Source organism: Symphalangus syndactylus, chromosome 5 (assembly GCF_028878055.3).
Source record: "Symphalangus syndactylus isolate Jambi chromosome 5, NHGRI_mSymSyn1-v2.1_pri, whole genome shotgun sequence".
Classification (NCBI taxonomy): Eukaryota; Metazoa; Chordata; class Mammalia; order Primates; family Hylobatidae; genus Symphalangus; species Symphalangus syndactylus.
The window spans coordinates 33,401,586-33,418,149 of NC_072427.2; the positions used below are offsets into that span (position 1 = coordinate 33,401,586).

Consider the following 16,564-nt stretch of genomic DNA (forward strand, 5'->3'; position numbering starts at 1 on the left):
CCTGTTGGTTTTTCACTTATTTACAGAGGCTTTTTACTTATGTAGGAAATTGGCCATTTATAAGTAGGGGAAATCTTTTCCCCCACTTTAATTCTTAGTGTTCATATTTTGTTGCCATACAGAAGCTCTTTATTCATATACAGTGAAACTTATCACTGTTTAAATTTACCGCTTGTGAATTCATTAATTTTTATTTATGAAGCTAGGTAGGAATCTTAAGTTTCTATTCCATACGGCTACCAAGTTGCTCCAACACCATGTATCAAATAATCCACCTTATTTGAAATGCCTCTTCTATAATACACTAAATTCTCCTCATGCATATTTGACTCTATCCTGTTCCACTGTTAGCATGTATCAAATAATCCACCTTATCTGAAATGCCTCCTCTGTAATACATTAAATTCTCCTCATGCATATTTGACTCTATCCTGTTCCACTGCTCTGCCTATTCTTGTATCTAGTAGGACTAGTCCTCACTCAGCTCTCCCCTGTCAATTTAATCTTCTTTTTCAATATTTTCCTGTTTCTTCTATCTCAAATATTCAAGTCATCCTTTTAGTATTTGAAGTTTTCTTCATAGCCATCTTTCACATTTCTTATCAGGTTTATTCCCAGCTCTTTTATTCTTTTTGTGGCTCTTATAAAGGGTATTTTAAAATTCCCTTAGATTTTCTATTTAGCCATTATGTGACATGTACTTATAAAATTTCTGATGTTACTTATGATATTAGATACAAATATCTGGTTAGGATAGAAATTCTATATACAGCACATCAACTATATTTTTTAAATACATAGACAAAGACGTGAAAAGAAATGTATGAGAGGGCTGGGTACAGTGGCTCATGCCTGTAATCCCAGCACTTTGGGAGGCTGAGGCAGGCGGATCACCTGAGGTCGGGAGTTCGAGACCAACCTGGCCAACATGGTGAAACCCTGTCTCTACTAAAAATACAAAAGTTAGCTGGGCATGGTGGCGCACGCCTATAATCCCGGCTACTCGGGAAGCTGAGGCAGGAGAATCACTTGAACCCGGGAGGCGGAAGCTGCAGTAAGCCGAGATCACACCACTACACTCCAGCCTGGGAAACACAGTGAGACTTCATCTCATTAAAAAAAAAAAAAAATATGAAGTGTATCAGTCCTGCAATTAGGTTTACTGAAAGAATGACATGTAAAATAAATATCAAGCTTAAAGGGAGTCTATTATCATTACTCCCCATCAGAGAAGGAGATTTGGCACTAACTTGTTACCACATCACTAATGGAGTCTTTGATTTTTAAGGCTATTAAAGGAAGGTGTATTCTGTAAAAGACACAAACATGGTAAATATATCAGCAACTCTAAAATGTTTTATTCAAAACTTAAAAACATATACACATGCTTATATGTGCTTCATCCTTTTTTCAAGTAGGAATCCTTAACAGATATCAACGGTCACAATGGTTACTAAGTGCTCACTTTCAGTCTCAACCTTTTTGACTTCTAGTCTAGAGCTCATTTTAAGATAAAAAGATAGTGCATAAATGTAATCATTGGGTTTTCACACTCGTGTGTGAGACGCACCTCTCTCAACCTTGTTACAACTTCAGCACATAGATAAAAGCTTTTTATTCTTTTTAAATAACTTTTCTAATCAGGTAACAAGATTAAACAAGTTAGAAAAATAAATCATACATGGATGTCTAAAGATAGGGCAAAAAATAAAAACACCAAAAACCAAAAAACAAATCTGTGGTCTAAAGATACATATTCATTGTGCTTTCGAGGAACATATTATTGTCGCAGATATCTTCCTATCTCACTTCCCTTTCCTTCTCCCTCCTCTGATATATTCATTTCCTCATAACCTTGAGCTAGGTTCACCTACATGGCTCCCTGGGCTTTCCCCTGTCCCAGGGGATCACATTATCTATTCACTAAACTTATCCCTGTTTATATCACAAATACATCCGATCAAGAGAGTACATGAAAAATACATGAAATATTATCTACAAAAGAAATTAATGGACTTAAAGAAACTAAAGAATACACTCTTAAAGGTTTCATTTATCTGCATCACTTTACATACATAGCAACTAATGTCAAATAGCAGTAAGAAAATTAAGAATCTTTCTTCCATAATAAGTTGTCCATATAACTTCTAAAATTGAAACCCCTTTGTTTATAAAAATTGAACAAATGACCTAGGAATCAGTTCCCTTGTGTGTAAAATGTAATGTGTTAAAAGGAAGATAGCGTGGGACATAGATATTTTCAAGCAGTTTCCAGCAGCACCAAGATTCCACAGAGGAGCTTCAGGGATGGGGGATGGGATGGTGGACCACCCTTCCTCACAATTTCAATTCTGCCTTTACCTACTTCACATATCTTATTCTTAGAAAACACAAATTATTTACTTCATAAAAATGAGACACTGGCTGGGCATGGCGGCTCACTCCTGTAATCCCAGCACTTTGGGAGGCCAAGGCGGGTGATCACCTTAAGTCAGGAGTTGGAGAACAGCCTGGACAACATGTTGAAACCCCGTCTCTACTAAAAATACAAAAATTAGACAGGTGTGGTGGTGGGCGGCTGTAATCCTAGCTACTGAGGCTGAGGCAGGAGAATTGCTTGAAACCGGGAGGTGGAGGTTGCAGTGAGCCGAGAATGTGCCACTGCACTCCAGCCTGGGCAACAGAGCAAGGCTCTGTCTCAAAAAAAAAAAAAAAAAAAAAAAAAAAAAAAAAAAAAAAAAAAAAAAAAAAAGAGAGAGAGACACTGTAGTCGAAGCTACATTTCCTAGTACAGTGGTGGGCCAGTAGAGCTATTATCTTAACTACTTTAACCTAAAACATTAAGTTGCTAGGGTTAAAAAAATTTCTGAACTCGCCACAACACACTTGGAAAGGACTAGAGGGGAGAGTGGAATCTATGAATTTACAAAGTGCTCCAATGTCTCAGGACATTGTTTTTAAAGAAGCAGCCACTCAGGACAGTTAACTCCAAAGGGTTGTAAACTAAGCTATCAAAAGCACTTATTTTAAAATGTGCATGTGACACTGCATAAAGCAAAAATTGCTTTCTGGAAGGATAAACATACTGAAGATATATATAATAAAAAAGTACAGATGCTTGGAGAGTAGTAAAATGTGGGAGTTATACAATGTAAGTAAAGAACTCACTCATCCAATAACAAAGCTTCATGAAGAGTTTCAGGTGACATTTACTTCCAAAACTGAAGAGGTTAAAATTATCCTTCTATATTAGTCTAAAAATTATGAGGAAAGGACATCCTAGTTTTGTCATGATACTTTTCGGAACACTTAACAGTTTCCATAATGCTTTAACTTACTTGCCAACCCATGCTGTTCCTTTTGCTATCTTGTCCTATCACTTGCATAGTGAAATTTATTGTAAAAGAGTAATTTAATTACATTTATTGCTTCCATTTCCTTTCCCCCCTTCAAGTCAGTGACTCTTTAGCCCATGAAGTCTGGTTTCCCATCCTACCTCACTCCTTTACTTCATTTCAAATTAACTTTTTAAATCTTTTCTCTGAATCTTTTAGTACTATTTACCATCCCCCAATTCTTGAAAGTACATTCTCTCTTCCTTGGACTTGCTACATTTTCCTCCTTAGCCTAACTACCATGCCTTCAGATGTTAGTTCAGATTTCTGTGAATTTCTGTGGTAAGTCCTGCCTGATCAAAAACTGGGTTAGGTATCCCTCCAACACGTTCCCACAGTATCGAATCTTATATTTACCCTGCCAAAGCACTTACATTCTTTCTGAATATGTCACCTTACTACTTACCTACCCAACTAACCTGCAAATTATTTGAAGTTAGGAATTATGTATTATTCTCCATTGTTTCTTAGAATAGTGCCTAGTGTGTTCAATGAATAGGTTCTCCATCATCAGTTACAAGTACAAAACAAAAATTTACACTGTAAATCTCAAGTCATGATTTTGAATTCTAGTTTGTTGAGACTGTTAGACAATACCAAGAACAATGAGAAAGTTATAGTGGATATTTGGAAGCAGCTAAGCTTCAGTACTCAAAACAGAGTTAAGATTTAAATTAAGAAGGAACTGGCTATGATAGGGCAGGAGGAAAAATGCCAAGAAGTAAGGAAACTTTGTAAAACCTGGGTCTTAGTATTACCTCACAGCAACATTTAACTGTGAGCACTATATAAATGTCAACTGGCAAGGAGAATCTGTTAAAGACAATAAAATAGTCAAAATATTAATTTAATATATTGTAACAGTAGTACTTTTTAAAAAATATTCAAATTAGAATTGTGATTTAAGGTAAGAGAAATGATACAATACTCAGGTTGGAAGAAAACTGAAAGAATATCTTATTCAACTCATCAGAAAGAAAAACTGTCGGGTGCGGTGGTGCACACCTGTAATCCCAGCACTATGGCAGGCCAAGGTGGGTGGATCACCTGAGGTCAGGAGTTCAAGACCAGCCTGGCCAATATGGTGAAACCCCATCTCTACTAAAAATACAAAAACTAGCCAGGTGTGGTGGCGGGCGCTTGTAGTCCCAGCTACTCGGGAGGCTGGGGCAGGAGAATCACTTGAACCCAGGAGGCGGAGGTTGCAGTGAGCCAAGACTGTGCCATTACACTCCAGTCTGGGCAACAAGAACAAAACTCCTGTCAAAAAGAAAAGAAAAGAAAAGAAAAGAGGCCAGGCACGGTGGCTCACGCCTGTAATCCCAGCTCTTTGGGACGCTGAGGCAGGCGGATCACGCGGTCTGGAGATCGAGACCATCCTGGGCAACATGGTGAAACCCCAACTCTACTAAAAATACAAAAAATTAGCCAAGCGTGATGGCGGGCGCCTATAGTCCCAGCTACTCGGGAGGCTGAGGCAGGCGAATGGCATGAACCCGGGAGGCGGAGCTTGCAGTGAGCCAAGATCGCACCACTGCACTCCAGCCTGGGCGACAGAGCAAAACTCTGTCGCAAAAAAAAAAGAAAAGAAAAGAAGAAACCAAAACTGGAGGAGCATGGTGGCTCACATCTATAATGCCAGCACTTTCAGAGGCCAGGTGGGCAGACTGCTTGAGCTCAGAGAAGTTCCAGACCAGCCTGGGCAACACGGTGAAACCCCGTCTCTACAGAAAAAAAAAAAAAACACCACACACACGAAAAGAAAAATCAGCCAGACATGGTGGCATGCGCCTGTGGTCCCAGCTACTTGAGAGGCTGAGGTGGGAGGATTGCTTGAGCCCAGGAGTTTGAGGCTGCAGTGATCACATCACTGCACTCCAGCCTAGACAACAGAGCAAGACCATCTCAAAAGAAAGAAAGAAAAGAAAAAAGAAAAACCCAGTGACATTAAATGGCTTACCTCCCGCTAAAGCCAAAAATTTCATGTTAGAGTTACGATCAGAACTTGAGAATTTGAAAATTCAGTTCACCACTTTACCTACTAAATAACTCACTGATCATTCTATTTCTCTAAGAGTACTTTATTTTCTTTTAAAACTTTTCTCATCACTTGTACATGTGAACAGGTTAACTCCCCACAAATGGACCCCATTAGAGATACACATATACAACTCTAAGATAAACAGTAAAAATCCTTCAATATAAATATAATATTAGCCAGGCTTGATGGTGCACATCTGCAGTTCTAGCTACTTGGGAGGCTGAGGGAGGAGGATCACTTGAGCCCAAGAGTCTGATGAAGGCTGTAGTACACTATGACTGTGCCTGTGAATAGCCATAACACTCCAGCCTGGGTAGCACTGAGACCCCATCAACCAATCAATTGTTAAAATAACAGTGTCAAAGACTTGGTATATAGTAATTATTAGAAAGAGCTGCTTAACTATTAAAGCAGAGAATATGAACAAGACAGTTGTAATTATCATAGAATTAAGTTATCTCTTAGACATCTTAAGACATCTTAAGACTAAACTTCCTTAGTAAACACTCAAGTAAATCAAGTAAGTAAATCATCTCAGTTCAGTAAATTTTATTTTATATTTTGAGACGGAGTCTCACTCTGTCACCCAGGCTGGAATACAGTGGCATGATGTCAGCTCATTGCAACCTCTGCCTTCCAGGCTCAAGCAATTCTCATGCCTCAGCCTCCCAAGTAGCTGGGATTATAGACATGCACCATCATGCCAGGATAATTTTTTTGTATTTTTAGTTGAGACAGGTTTTCGCCATGTTGGCCAGGCTGGTCTCAACCTCCTGGCCTCAAGTGATCTGCCCGCCTTGGCCTCCCCAAGTGCTGGGATTATAGGAATGAGCCACTGAGCCCAGCTTCAGTTCAATAAATTTTTAGGAAGGATATTTGTACTTAACGGATTAACATCAGTTCTTTGGTTCTCTTCCTTTATCACTGGTTCTGCTCCAACTCTATCCCCACATACCATATTTAACAATCTCCATCTGAATGGATTTGATTAAGTGAAAATCTTATCTTTTGAAGAATTCTGAGAGTTCCCTAGCAAATAGTATTAATGGTATTTTATGAGTGTTTCTGGATATTTAAAAAACACTTAAAGTTTAAATCTATTTTAATTTGGATAAGAAACAATTCTACTTACTGCCTACTATTACACAATTCTCCCCATGGTGATAAAATAAACTCCAGAAAGATTTAGGTCTATAAATGACAACTTGGATAAGTTGTTGCTGCTTTAAAAAACAAACGGAGGTTGGAGGTAAGAGGAACCAAGCTTTTACTCTTTTTCTTCCTTTCCTCACACTGAATACATTGATAGGTTATGGCTTAGAGGTTACTACTCCCAGACCCACAAATTTTCCTTTGTTTAAATAATGGAAGTTGATTTACCCTCTGAAATACAAAGTCAGCACTAGCCTTAAACTACCAGATACTCACCGAGTTAGGGTAGTTCAAGTAGCAGATCTGACAAGGCATATCCTGTGCTGATGACCTTGTATTCATCTGGCGTGTTCGAGACTTTTTACTTGGATTAATTACATGACACTCAGCAAAGAGCTTCTCCAGGTTTCCATCAAAGTACCTGCATTATTTAAACAGAAAGGATAAGAGCCCAGCAATTGCACACTGTTAGAGCTCTCCAAAAACCTGATTTTCTATAGGGAAAAGCAAGAAGCTGAATTAAAATAAAACAAGATAATAACCTTTTTATTCAGAGGAAATAATAGCTATATGGTACAAATTATAGGAAATAAAGGTGTGTGTATACATGTGCATATATATATATATTGCAAGCAGCAAAAATTCAGTCTACTCTCATATATGAGTATATGTGTGTGTGTGTGTGTGTGTGTACGTACACTAGTAGACTGAGTTTTGCTGCTTTTTTTTCCCTAAACTTTGTTTTTAAATAATTGAATCTTGGGAAATTAAGCTATTAGTATTTTAACAGTACTGCAACTAAAACTTAAGGATTAAAGTTGTGCTGTTGCTGGGGTACCTATGAAGAGTAATATTTTACATGGGTAGGCTGTATTTTATACAAATGAATTCATTTTATTAATTATTTTAGTTAAAGCAATTTAAACATATTAGCTTTAGTAAAGCATTTATCTTACTACACAAATCATCTTAAAAATATAATTATTACGTCTCATTTTACATAATAGGCTTGCTTTCTAAACATTCTTTTGAGATATTTTTAATTTACTGAGAAAGGAATAAAACAAAAAAGTGTATCTTCAAACATTTTATATAAAATAAATTACATATTAGCTTTTCATAAAATATGTATCTAAATATACAGTAGTTCCATTTCTAAGACATCAAGAGTATATGCCAAGTACTACCCACAGTTTTAACTAAATAGCAAACCTCTGGACAGAAGACAGTAGAGCAGACCTTAAGATTGGGGTGGTTAAGATAGTAGTAAATACTTAGCACAATGTTTCCAATTAATTCAGATGAGACATGTTCCCTGGCCTCCTGAAATAGCTTACTATTCAACAGGGAAAAGCAATAGATTTAAAAAAATAGAAAAAACTTTTCAATCTGTAAAACCAATATAACCAGCAAAAATATTAATGCACAATCTGGTCAATTACTTTTTGGGTTGTAAAGCCCAGATTACAATAACTATAATGCTCTTTATATACAAACAGGAGATTTTCAATTTTAAAAGTAATCAATACTCAAAAGAAATTTCCAATATTTTTAATTAAGGTCTTGTTTAGGCTTTGCGTCAAAGGCTACTATATCTTACTGTACCTCCAGAAAAAATCATTCAAATGAGAACAAACCATATCACTTCTCCTAATAAATATCTTTTTTATAAATACTTTGACTACAGCATATTTCAATGAAATAATCATATTATCAATCGAAATGCCAACACATTATAAAAAGGAGGATTATCAGAAAGTTAAAGTTGTCAGGAACTCATACAAATAGAAAATTAATGTCTCTGATGATTCAGATCATCAGAATATATTTAAAGCAGAAAATCAAATTGAGAGGTGACAGTGTGCTGGCAGTCCTCACAGCCCTCGCTTGCTCTCGGCGCCTCCTCTGCCTGGGCTCCCACTTTGGCGGCACTTGAGGAGCCCTTCAGCCCACCACTGCACTGTGGGAGCCCCTTTCTGGGCTGGCCAAGGCAGGAGCTGGCTCCCTCAGCTTGCAGGCAGGTGTGGAGGGAGAGGCCTGAGCGGGAACCAGGGCTGCGTGCGGTGCTTGCGGGCCAGCTGGAGTTCCGGGTGGGCGTGGGCTTGGCGGGCCCTGCACTCGGAGCAGCCGGCGGGCCCTGCCGGCCCCAGGCAATGAGGGACTTAGCACCCGGGCCAGCAGCTGCGGAGGGTGTACTGGGTCCCCCAGCAGTGCCAGCCCACTGGCGCTGCGCTCGATTTCTCACCAGGCCTTAGCTGCCTTCCCACAGGGCAGGGCTCGGGACCTGCAGCCTGCCATGCCTGAGCCTCCCACCCCCTCTCCATGGGCTCCTGTGAGGCCCGAGCCTCCCCCACGAGCGCCACCCCCTGCTCCACGGCGCCCAGTCCCATTGACCACCCAAGGGCTGAGGAGTGCGAGCGCAGACCACGCAAGGGCTGAGGAGTGCGAGCGAATGGTGCGGGACTGGCAGGCAGCTCCACCTGCAGCCCCAGTGCAGGATCCACTGGGTGAAGCCAGCTGGGCTCCTGAGTCTGGTGGAGATGTAGAGAACCTTTATGTCTAGCTCAGGGATTGTAAACACACCAATCAGCACCCTGTGCCTAGCTCAGGGTCTGTGCATGCACCCAATCGACACTCTGTATCTAGCTACTCTGGTGGGGCCTTGGAAAACCTTTATGTCTAGCTCAGGGATGGTAAACGCACCAATCAGTGCCCTGTCAGAACCGACCAGTCGGCTCTACCAATCAGCAGGACGTGGGTGGGGCCAGATAAGAGAATAAAAGCAGGCTGCCCGAGCCAGCAGTGGCAACCCGGTCGGGTCCCCTTCCACACTGTGGAAGCTTTGTTCTTTCGCTCTTTGCAATAAATCTTGCTACTGCTCACTCTTTGGGTCCACACTGCTTTTATGAGCTGTAACACTCACCGTGAAGGTCTGCAGCTTCACTCCTGAAGCCAGCGAGACCACGAGCCCACCGGGAGGAATGAACAACTCCAGACGTGCTGCCTTAAGAGCTGTAACACTCATTGCAAGGGTCCACGGCTTCATTCTTAAAGTCAGTGAGATCAAGAACCCACCAATTCCAGACACAAAATGCTTTCCTACAATTTTGAGACAGTCTCACTCTGTCACCCAGACTGGAGTGCAGTGGCGCCATCTCAGCTCACTGCAACCTTTGCCACCCAGGTTCAAGCGATTCTCCTGCCTCAGCCTCCCGAGTGGCTGGGATTACAGGCGCCTGCCACCATGCCTGGCTAATTTTTGTAGTTTTAGTACCCAGGCGCAGTGGCTCACACCTGCAATCCCAGCACTTTGGGATGCTGAGGTGGGTGGATCACTTGAGGTCAGTAGTTCAAGACCAGCCTGGCCAACATGGTGAAACCCCACCTCTACTAAAAATACAAAAAAAATTAGCCATGCGCAGTGGCAGGTGCCTCTAATCCCAGCCACTCGGGAGGGTGAGGCATGAGAACTGCTTGAATCCAGGAGGCAAGGTTGCAGTGAACCAAGATGGTGCCACTGCACTGCACGCTAGCCTGGGTGACAGAGCGAGACTGTCTCAAATTTAAAAAAAAAAAAAAAAAGATAATATAAAATACCAAGTTTTACCTGAAAAACTGAAAGCATAAGAGACTAACACTAAATATCAATTCATAAACCAGCTAAACACCTTGTTTTATAAAAATATTCATGCTCCCAAGACAAGACAAACTTCTGTCATCCAAAATTTGACAACAGGGAACTAATGACTCTCCAACTTTGGTTAACATTCTAGACAGCATTCTATGAGTACACAGCCACACGGAGATGTGTCCCTAATTTCACCCTAGTCCAGATTTATAACCTGCTTTTTTCACTAGACAATATCTAACAGACATCTTTATTAAATGTCTACATTTTTCATTTTTGCACAATATTCCACTGTAGTTATTTACTATAATATATCTAACCAATGTTATTCTGAAGGACATTTAAATGTGCCACATATAAATAATCCTAGATTAAAATCTTAGCCCATCAGATAGGGAAAAATATCTAGACTTAACTTGTATTTATTTATTAGTGAAGGTGAACACATTTTTCTGTGGTGATCTTATTCCCTATTAAGTTCAGTGTGTAAAAGGGAAGAGTAAATCTTAGTTTCATGGGTTGCTTTCTTTCATTTCTTTCTTGTCTTTCAACCTTCTTTAATGGTGTTTAATTACCACTTTAAAATTTTTATGTAGGCACATTTATCATGCTATCCCACTGTGATTCCTGCACTTCATATCACACTTTAAAAGACCTCTATACCCAAAGATTTTTTTAATGGAAATTCATTAATGATTTAGATCTCACCCTTTAAATTGTTTCCATTAAAACTGTTGATTTATTTTTGCGTAATAAGGAGTAAAGCCAGGATTCCATTTCATTTCAATCCAAAAATCTAATCACTTATTGAAGGGTTGTTTCATCTACTGGAAACACTTTTTCCCACCTTTAGGTTCCAGCTTACACCCGACTTCCTCAAATAACTGATCTCTGACAGCTCCTCACTGCCACCCCCATTAGATAAGATTCCCTTGAATTACATCCCATTGTTACTCTGTAGTCCTTTGCAGCACTTACAACATGACTAACTGTAACCACTCTTTATGTTTGCTCTGCTAGAATGTAAACCCCATGAGGACTACTTTATTATTCCTGGAGCCCTAATGTCTACAGGCACGTTACAGGCACTAGTTTCTTCTTAAAGAGTAACTGACTAACTCTCCCCACTGATCTGTTTATTATATACCAAAATTTCCTATTTAGACAAGTTTATTCCTGGACTCTCCATTCTATTCCACTAATTTGTCTGCTCTTGTAGTTGATAAATTCTCAATATTTGACAAAGATCCCTTTATCATTCTTCTCTTACAGAATTTTCTCTGTTCTTCCATATTTGTTTTTTCAAGTTAAGTACAATCATTAATTTTTTTTCAAATCCTCTTGGAACTTTTACTACAATTATATCAAGAGTAAACTGACTGAAAGAATTGACTCTATAATATTGTCTTCCTAGCCAAGAACAAAGTATCTTTCAATTTACTTAATTCCAATTCCTATTCAGTCTCTCAATAGTTCTATAACTTTTTTCACGATGTGGATCCTGCACATCTTCCACTAACTTTATTCTCAGGTATTTCAAGTTCTTTTTGTTGGGAGAAAAGCTGAGTGTTGGGAGAGAAGCTGAGGCAGGGCTTGCATGTCTGCTAGACTGCTGGCTCCATACTTCAAGCACTCCCATTATCTCAAGTAGCCATATGTTTCAAAGAAAATGCTAAACCCTCACAGTTGTAGCTCATTTGTTTGATACACCACTTCCTTTTAACCCCCACATCCTCACCACCTGTTTGTTTGATCACAAATAAATAGCGTGGGCTCCCAGAGCTCCAGGCCTTAGCAGCCTCCATACTAGCGTTGGCCCCCTGGTCCCACTTTGTCTCGTCTTTTCTCATTCCTTTGACTCCGCTGGACTTTGTCGCCCCCACAGCCTGGTGTTGGTTCCGATCACCCCAACACTTTTACTATCAATCTGAATTCCTCTGCTTTAGATAGCATGTACTGGAGTTTGCAGCATTTTTTTAAATAGTGTATATTGGAGTTAATAGCTTTTTAAAAAAAATTGAGTTAGGGTCTCATTGCCCAGGCTGGTGCACAGCAGCTTTTCACATATGCAATAATAGCATACAGCCTTGAACTCTTGGCCTCAAGAGATCCTCTCACCTCAGCTGCTTGAGTATACATGGGACTATAGGTGCACACCACTACATGTGGCTTGGAGTTTATAGCTTTTCGACCCATTCTAGAAGCCACCAAAGGAACTTTCAAATACTGCTAAGTATTTTAAATGAAATATGAGTGGGAAGCTAAGAATCCACTCATATTCTTGGGGGTAGTAAGCCTAGAAATCTTTTTTTTAATCAAAGTTTCATGTATTTGTTCTGATCTGTATTTATTACATGGTCCATTCACCCCTGACTACACAATGTTTATTTGGAAATTACTAAAATCTAATTTAGTTTTACTAGGAGTTGCCTATGTAATTAATACTTAAATACATTTCTTAATTTATAAAACTTAAATAATACATTGATCATCCCTTTGGTTTTGGTTGGAACTTCCTAAAGCTCTTCCCAGTTGATTATAGCTTTATATAATTTTTTTCACTAATTTTTTTTTTTTTTTTTGAGACGAAGTCTCGCTCTTGTTACCCAGGCTGGAGTACAATGTTGCAATCTCGGCTCTCTGCAACCTCTGCCTCCCAGGTTCAACCGATTCTCCTGCCTCAGCCTCCCAAGTAGCTGGGACTACAGGCGCCTGCCACCATGCCCGGCTAATTTTTGTATTTTTAGTGGAGACAGGGTTTCACCATATTGGCCAGGCTGGTCTCGAACTCCTGACCTTGTAATCTGCCCGCCTCAGCCTCCCAAAGTGCTGGGATTACAGGCATGAGCCACTATGCCCGGCCCATTGTTTTTATATTAGGTAGCCTTTCTTTCAAGAATGTAACTGTTTTTTGTCTCATAAACTTGATCACCTCCAATTACTTAGACATAATTCTAATGTTTAAATGTGTTCAATTGCTCACTTTGGCCAAAATCCTTTCCCTCCTCAATATTCATACAGAGATAGTGTTCTATTTTCTTGTTACCTGTTGTTACTGAGGAAGTCTGGCCAAAATAATTTTCTCATTTTATTCTTTCTTTATTCTTGAACTTTAGCAGTTCCACTAGGGTTTATTCTAAGCATTTGACTTTCTCTTTTGAAATGTCATTTGGATATTAATGACCTCAAGATCCTTTAGTTGTTAAGAACATGTTTGGTTTGCATCCAGTCTCTTAATTTGTCTTCCATGTCTACCATTTGCAACTTACTTCTTTGTCCTTTTTCCAGACCTATTTTCTGTAATGCCTGCTCTATTTCTTTCTGCTATCAACGTGGTTTCAAGTTCTACAAGATCATTATTTATCCTTTCATTTTTTTTTTCTGTTCTGTCAGTTCCCTTTTCACCTTCTTCTGTTGTTTTATCAGTTTACCTCTGATCCCTCATCTCAAGAGTCTTATGTTTAATTTCCTAAGACAAAGCTGATTTCTTCTGATTGTTTTATTTAAGACTACAATGCCTGGATAGTAGTCCAGGCATAGAAGAATAGGCTGGATTCTTAACTACCCACACTGTTTACCTGGGCACTATCTGGAAGTTCCTCCAGTTTGCTGGCTTCTATGTAAATCATTGCTTCTGAAAAGCAGACCAAAATAAAAAGGAACTGACTCAGTGTGAAGCATTGTAGTTGAGGCATCTTTAATGAGTTAACCAAATACTTCTCTCTGCTTCACTGACTTGAAAGAGCTGCAAAGCTTATCCTAGGACTGTGCTTCCCTCCTTCCCTGTAACCCTGCCTATCCTTTTCAGGAAATCATATTGATCAAAGTAAAAAAACAAGCAGCAGTATGGTTTCTCCTTCAGCCTTTCCTTAGTGAACAAAGGGCACAAGCAGGGTATCACCCATTCCTATGGCCTATATTTCTCTACATTAAGATTTTCATATAGACAATTATCTGTCAATTTAAAAAATATTAGATTTAAGCAGTTTTTCAGTAGATTGTAAATTCTCTTCTCTCCAGGATTATTTCTGCATATTGAGTATATTTACAGAAATACAGTTGAGCAACCTGGTACTCAGACAACTCTCCGGAATATTTGAATCTTAATTTTTCATTTTACTTGCCTGCTATAGAGAAACATACCAAATAATGTAAATTAAATTTCAAGGCAGGAAAAGTTACAGCCTAAGAACTTTTATGTCTGGTTGAGGAGAGAGGAAATGGGGCTGGTAGGGATCACCACTGGCTAATGCTTCTTCTTGAATCCTGAGTGACTGTGGCATCACTGCCATTCTAATATTTAATTTTATCTTCAAAGCTACTAAGTCTTCATACTTCATAAAGACCAACAACTATTGGAGAAGTACTAATTCTCACAACAGAATCAGAAAAGCAAAATGTAAAACCAATTTAAAGATATAAAGTAGGCTTTTCTACACTGTATTCCTTTATTTTTCCTTTTTTTTGGGGGGGGAGACAAAGTCTCTCTCTGTCACCCAGGCTGGCTTCTCTCAGCTCACTGCAACTTCCACCTCCCAGGTTCAAACATTTCTTGTGCCTCAGCCTCTGGAGTAGCGGATTACGGATGTGTGCCACCATGCCTGGCTATTTTTTTTGTGATTTTAGTAGAGATGGGGTTTTGCCATGTTGGCCAGGCTGGTCTCAAACTCCCGGGCTCACGTCATCTGCCCACCTCAGATGGGAGGCAAAGTGCTGGGATTACAGGTGTGAGCTACCACGCCCAGCCTCTACCCTTATTCTTAAACTATCAGAGCTCAATCCTCCTATCCAGTCTTTTAATGCTTCCATTATACATTTGCAAGTCAACTAGCTATTGCTATAAGCCTGACAGGGAGTAAAAATAAAACACACATATGAAAATTTATTAAAAAACACATTACAGATTATATGTATCCATGTATGAAAATGGATATACATGTAACGTTTACTTCTAAATGACCAAAACATTTCTGTTTTAACACTCGCATGTGGCAGTTTATGGGTATCGGATTGCAATTTCAAAATACTACAAAAGTCACAATTATTCTATACCTTACAGTTCTGACAAAGAACAAAAATCTATGGTGCCAAAACCCTTCCAAGAACTACCATTTCAACTCCCCCCAGCCACATTAACCTGTTAATGATATAGTTTTCTTCTACTTTTAGAAAATGTACATTTAAGGGAAAATGTCAAAGGAGCGAAGGAATATCTTAAATTCATTTAAATCATACGAATGAATAAGAACTGCCATCACATTTATAAAAAGCAAAAGTAACATGAGGTATGAAGATGGCTGTCTTAAAACAGCAATACGGAATAAGTCATAAAAAATACGAAAATAAATAGTTCTTTCTCTTCTGGGGAATGGGATCGGAAATGAGGGTTTGGAGCACTATTTTTCATTTATTAACTCTTGGGAAACTATTGGACTTTTAAAAAATCATGATCGTGTTACTTTGATAAAAAATTAAATTTAAAAAAGGGTTCCTGAGGCAGAATATAAGTTTTCAAGCAAATTAAAAGATACTACTGCATCCTTTGCGGTTTTTAAAGTTACTCTTTCAAAAGAATGTAAGATGACTGGCATAACTGCATACCTCTACTAGGTAAGTTCAGAATTCCAAAGAACCAAAACCATCTAAAGGAGTTAAGGATAGAAAACCTTTTTATCCTAAGGAAAGCTTTTAGCCCTCATGTTGCCAAAAAAAAAAAAAAAAAAAAAAAAAAAAAAAAAAAAAAATCAAATGAGAACTCACACAAATCTGTAACAGCTTGCTTTAAAAGACTTAGGTTTCTTAAGCTAATCTTTAAAAAAAATCGGTATTCTATGTAGTTTTTATAGCTAAATAAACATACTGCTCATATATTTTTCAGAAAAAGTAGAATACTTTTTGAGGCTATAAGATTTTTCTTATTAGCCTAATTTTTTTTTTAAAAAGGCATTATAATAAAATAAAACCTAAAAAAACAGCATTGTAATAAAATCTCCTGAGTTTGCTTACTGCTAAGCAAAAGAATGCCTGATAGAGCAGCTACTAATTAATACTACTTCCAAGTGGCAGCACAAAAATCTTACTGCATACTTTATCCTTTTTAGTTCTGAGCCAGGCTGAAGGCAGGTGGATTAAGGAACTAACCACAGTGAAACAGATGTTAAGATAACTCTTTCTAGGCTCGAATTCGCAAAATCATAACAGAATCACAATAAACTATGCCATTTTCCAAAGGGATCCAATACCCATTTACTACAGAAAAACCTAAATACCCAAAAGCCAAGTGAACAGTAAATTGACCTCTTACATCCCCCCCATCCAGCTTTTACGATAAAAAATTTTGCTAATCAA

The 16,564-nt window shown here is 38.8% G+C and overlaps 1 protein-coding gene and 1 pseudogene across 1 annotated transcript in view; one reads left to right on the top strand and one right to left on the bottom strand.

The window, feature by feature from the left end:
* The window catches only part of ARIH1 (ariadne RBR E3 ubiquitin protein ligase 1), a 114,744-nt gene that overhangs the window by 35,373 nt on the left and 62,807 nt on the right, over window positions 1–16,564 (bottom strand). Inside the window, exon 3 of the mRNA XM_055277902.2 lies at window positions 6,865–7,009. Within this exon, the coding sequence (XP_055133877.1) occupies window positions 6,865–7,009 (145 nt within the window). The remainder of the gene's footprint in view (window positions 1–6,864; window positions 7,010–16,564) is intronic.
* Window positions 1,520–1,606, top strand: LOC129483815 (uncharacterized; annotated as a pseudogene).